Genomic DNA, 5,169 nt, shown 5'->3' on the forward strand with positions numbered 1-5,169 from the left:
GGGCAGGAGGGGGCAAGGGAGAACCCCCCTCAGCGTGTCCCCCCCCCACCCCCGTCCTCTGGGACTCTGCCCACTGCCCCATCTCGGCCCCACACTGACGCCTCCTGTTGTCCCATCTCCGCAGGCCCAGCTGGTGGTTCTGTGCCTTCCCCTACAGCTTCCTCATCTTCGTCTATGACGAAATTCGCAAACTCATCCTGCGCAGGAACCCCGGGGGTGAGGGGCTACAGGGGCAGAAGGGCGGGGCAGAGGAGTGGCTGAGGGAACAGGCAGGCACAGCGGGGGCGGGGCGGGGCGGCACCCCGGCGGCTGGTCTGGCGCTAACCTCACTCTCTGTCTCCCCACCTCCCTTCTATGTCCTCGTCTCTCCCTTCCCTTTCCCACTCTTTCTCTCCCTGCCTCTCTGGGCCTCCTCTCTGTCTTTCCACGTGTGTCTCTCTCCTTCTTGGTTCCTTCCTGTGTGTGTCTCTCTCTCTTTTTCTCTGTCTTGGTGCTTCTTTCCATGCCCGTCTCTCTCTGTGTCTGTTTCTTTCCGCTCCAGGTTGGGTGGAGAAGGAAACCTACTACTGACCTCAACCCCACCACCTCACCCATCTCTTCCCTGCCCCCGAAGCCCAGGAGCGCCCCCTCCAGTCCCCCCAATTTTGTATTCTCTGGGGAGGGGTCCTCTCTCCCCTTGGTCCCCACCTTGGCCCCACCCCCTCAAAGTATCTCCAGGCCTCTCCCTCTGCTGGTTTCTCTCCCCACCCTTCCCTACCCCAGTCCCTGCCTCTCTCCTCTCTTTTCTGTGTCTCTGTTCCTCTCCCTCTCCTCGCCTCTACTTCCCAGCCCCCTCCCTGGGCTCTTTTTTACTCCCCCTCAGCGTCCCCCACCCTGGCTGATGCCATCTCTGGTTCTGGACAATTATCAAATATATCAGTGGGGAGAGAGAACGTGTGTGTTGTGCTTGCTTTCTGGGCTGGAAGAGGGGGCGGGAAGGCGCCCCCTGTGCTGGCACATGGGGCTGGGGGTTCACACTATGCCAGAAACATGGACTGGCTCCAGCTGGGGAGGCACAGGACCTCAGGGTTACAGTGAAAGCAAGTAGCTTGGATTCGACCAGCGACAGGCGATGGGCGATGGGATTGTGGGACCAGAACAGGGGAGAGGAAGAGAATCACACTCCGGATCCTCATATTGGAATAGGACCCCAGGGAGGCGATGACAGTGACAACGTGATGATGTGATGGTGGTGATTCACTGAGCATCCCCTCTGTGCTCTACCCTCTTCTAAGCACTCTACGTATATAAACACATTCAATCCTCACAGGTATGAGGCACAGAGAGGGAAAGTGACTTGCTCAAGGTCACACAGCAGAGAGGAGACAAATCTGAGATTTGTAGAGCCTATCCAAGCTCTAAGTCACTGTGCTATTTTTTCTCTCTCTTTTTAAATTGATTTGAGAGAGAAAGAGAGAGAGGGGGGGAAAAAAACATTGATGTGAGAGAGAAGCATCAATTGGTTGCCTTCCGTAAGTGCCCCAACCCAAGATCAAACCCAAAACTTGGGTATGTACCCTGATCGGGAATCGACCTGCCACCTTTCGGTGTATGGGATGACACTCCAACCAACTAAGCCACACTGACCAGGGCTCTCTCTCTTTTTATTGAGATAAACTTTCATATAGTGAAGTGCACAAATCTTAAAGGCACAGCTCAACAATGTAAAAAATTACATCCACGCTGTACAACAGGCCGGTGTGGCTCCGTTGGTTGGAGTATCATCCCTTACGCCACATTGTCACATGTAATCGGTGGCCCACTTTTCATTGCTGCATGGTATTCCACTGCCTGACTATAACAAAATGTGTCCGTCTATTCTCCTGCTGATAGACATTTGGGTTGTTTACACTTTGAGGGCTATTGTAATTGGTGCTGCTAGGAATAGGAACATTCTAGTATTGACACAGTGGGTACATGCACAGCAGTGAGACAACTGGTCATGGTGTAGACTCTGTTTAGCGTTAATTGAAACAGCTAGACCTTTCCCAAAGCTCTTGCATCACTTTGCATTCCAATTGTGCATTTAAGTTCCATTTGCTCCACATCCTTGTCAACACTTGATATAGTCAGTCTTGTGAATTTTAGCCATCCTGGTTGGGCAGGTATACCACTTCCCTGAGGCAGCCTTTCTAACACAGACCAGAGGTGTGAGTCAGAGGAGGGGCTGGGGCCAGGATGCTGAGTTCACAAGTGTGAGTGAGTGTGTGCACTGCACAAACAACGCTGAAGGAATGCCTGATCTGAGGGGTGGGGTTGCATGAGCCTGGACCTTTCCTAGGGAGGCTGCAGAAACTACTTTGTTCATCAGGTACCAGGTAAGAAATGCTCCCAGAGATGGGGGCAGTCAGAGGCCCAGAGAGGGGAGGGACTTCCTTGAGGTCACACAGCAGGGCTATAACCCAGGTTTCTGATTATCTGTACTAAGGTCTTCTCACCTCCCAGCTCTTCTTCCTCGGAGGATCCAAGAGGCAGGAAGACCTTGGGCTAGAGGCTTATGGGGCCAAGGCCCACCTCCCACAGTCTTCTCAGGCGACCCCCTCATCTCCCACCATCCCCCTAATTCAGGGCCCCCTGCCATAGGCCCTCTCTCTCAAGGACCCGATCTCCCACTATCACCTTGTCTCAGGGATTCTCCCATCTTTCACAATATCTCTCTGCCGTGGGGCCCCGTCTCCCACAATATCTGTTTCAGGGGTCTCCTCTTCCACACTGACCCTGGGACTAGGTCCCATCTCCCCAAACCCTTGATTCAAAGTTTGATTCAAAGTTCCTCCCATGCTTTGCTTAGAGGCCTCACCAACAATGTCCTGGCCTCTGGACCCCATCACCGTCCATGGCCCATGTGTTCAGCACCTCAGGCCTCTGCCCATTATGTCTGCTCAGAGCAAGTACTAGTGGGTTATGGAGTACAGTCACTTGCATTGAGTTCCTGTAAGGCCATCCAACAGCTCTCATAACAAAAGTCAAATCCAAGTTTCCCCAGGTTGGCCATGGGAGGAGGCAGCTACTCTGGACCTCTCCCTCCAACTCCCTGCTCCCCAGTATTTATCTTCCTCTTGGGGGCTCTTTCACTGGTGACCCCTGCTGCCCCCACCGCTTTGAACTCGGGTGCTGCTGCCCCATTAACACTCTGGGCTAAGTGTGCACTCACTGTCCTCTGATTTCTTGAAGCCAAGTGGGAAACCTGAACAAGACTCGGCCTAAAGCTGGCGCTGATAAACAGTAACAGCCAATCGGGTCTTCACAGTGTGGCTCCTTCAGCTTCAGTTTAGGACTCTCCTCAGGGGCCTCCCTTCCTATTGCTCCACTAGTGCCTGCGGCAGAAGGATGTCCCCCGCTTCCTGGGAGTGCCCTCCAACATCCTTCTCCCAGCTCCTCCTGGGTGAGAGCATGGGTAGAGGCCCCTTAGGGTGCAATCACTTCCTGCCTCCCCAGATCACCCTGTACCCATGCCAAATTGATCCTGTGAAGTCTGTGTCTTATTCCCCAGCTGACTGGCTCTTTGCCACCTCAAAGCCCAAACCCAAAAGGGATGTGGACCTTGGAAAACAAGAATTGGGGTTAAGAGTCACCTGGATATCCCACGTGGGAATCCAGCCTTGGAAAATGAGGCCCTCAGTCTAGGCTTCCTGACGCTTCACACACATTCTGAGGCTGTTTTGTGCACCCTTTAGAATGCCAGTCATTTTCCCACAACTCACTCAGAGGCAGGGTAAGGGCAAAGACTAAGAGAGACACGGATGTGGGAACTAGGGAAAAAAGGCCCAGGTCTCCGATTTTGGGATATCCAAGGGGCCCGCAGCCCTTAATATCTTACTGTTAAATTTGAGAAGGCTGAACTCTAGACATAATCATAACATGCATGATGCTATAGGAGCAATAACATCCCCTACCATTTACTGAACTAAGTGTCAAGACTCCAACACTTTACATGGATCATGTAACTGAATTATCACAACCCCGTTGGGTTAGGGTACTGTCAGGATCCTCATTGTCCAGGTGAATGCACTGAGGTTCAGGGAGCTGATGAGGTCAACACAACCTGATTTTCACCTCTCACTCAGCTCTTTTGGTTATAACAACTCACTTTTTAAAAATTTCAACCTTTTCCCTTTCCCAACTTCCCTCTTCCTACTCATGGAGGGTGGTGGTGGTGGAGGAGGGGGTGTCCCTATGATTCCTAGTCCTAAACCATTCATCTCTGGGAGCCCAAGGGTGGTGGGGCAAGTTTTGCTCCCCACCTCAAATACTCCTTCCAGCAACCATGGCCCTCTCACTAGTCTCTGCCTCTTGAGGAAGGAAGTAATAAGATTCCCATGAATTCTCTACGGTCTCACTGTTCAAAACGCGGTCCATGCACCAGTAACATCAGCATCACCTAAGAACTTGTAAAAATCAGATAAATGGGCCTCACTCCAGATCTGCTGAATCAGTGTTTTTATGAAGTCTCCAAGTGTTTCGTATGCCCTCTAGAGTCAGAACGACAGCGTTCACGGTCCCCATTGTACATAACACCTGCTTCTGCCTTAGAGCCCCCTTAATGGCCACTAGTGACAATCTTCCCGACGCCACACGCCCGACTTCTGGAACTACAACTCCCATAATGCCCACAGGCGCTCGTCGTCACTTTACGCAACTATATTTCCCAAGATGTTTTGGGACCACCATCACGGCGTCCACCCTCCCCGACACCAACAGAACTACAACTCCCACAATGCTTAGCGACAGAACTCCAATCCCGAACGGCGCCACGTAGGCTCTGCTGGGTGGGGCCCGGCTCCCGAGGGGCCGGCGGGGTCCGGACGACCCAGGACTCGTTACAGCGGTTCTACCCTTCACGACGCAGACATGGCAGCCGAGAAGGACCAGCAGAAGGATGCCGAGGCGGAAGGGCTGAGCGCCACGTGAGCAGGCCGGCTGTAGCCCCCCTGATCGAGACCCTCCCGGGCCCTCCGTCCCCCTCCTCCCTCGGGTCCCAGGAATCCAGGCCCCCAGACACTGGAGTCTGGGCCTCTGGTCTCCTCTCCGAGGACTGTGGAGTCTGGGCCCTCAGCCCCCTTCCCCTAGGGTCCAGGAGCCTTGCACCCTGACCCCCCAGGACCCCGGAGTCTGGGCCTCCGCAGCCTT

At 53.7% G+C, this 5,169-nt stretch overlaps 2 protein-coding genes across 2 annotated transcripts in view; both read left to right on the forward strand.

Moving 5' to 3' along the window:
• The window catches only part of ATP1A3 (ATPase, Na+/K+ transporting, alpha 3 polypeptide), a 16,481-nt gene extending 15,549 nt beyond the window's left edge, over positions 1 to 932 (forward strand). Inside the window, exons 21-22 of the mRNA XM_006761074.2 lie at positions 125 to 216; positions 542 to 932. Coding sequence (XP_006761137.1) covers positions 125 to 216; positions 542 to 570 — 121 coding nt within the window. The 3' untranslated portion in view covers positions 571 to 932. The remainder of the gene's footprint in view (positions 1 to 124; positions 217 to 541) is intronic.
• A 3,832-nt stretch (positions 933 to 4,764) lies between these two features.
• The window catches only part of RABAC1 (Rab acceptor 1 (prenylated)), a 2,361-nt gene continuing 1,956 nt past the window's right edge, over positions 4,765 to 5,169 (forward strand). The window contains exon 1 of the mRNA XM_015562200.1: positions 4,765 to 4,947. Within this exon, the coding sequence (XP_015417686.1) occupies positions 4,891 to 4,947 (57 nt within the window). The 5' untranslated portion in view covers positions 4,765 to 4,890. The remainder of the gene's footprint in view (positions 4,948 to 5,169) is intronic.

The sequence above is a fragment of the Myotis davidii genome, unplaced genomic scaffold (genome assembly GCF_000327345.1).
Source record: "Myotis davidii unplaced genomic scaffold, ASM32734v1 scaffold1577, whole genome shotgun sequence".
Taxonomy (NCBI): Eukaryota; Metazoa; Chordata; class Mammalia; order Chiroptera; family Vespertilionidae; genus Myotis; species Myotis davidii.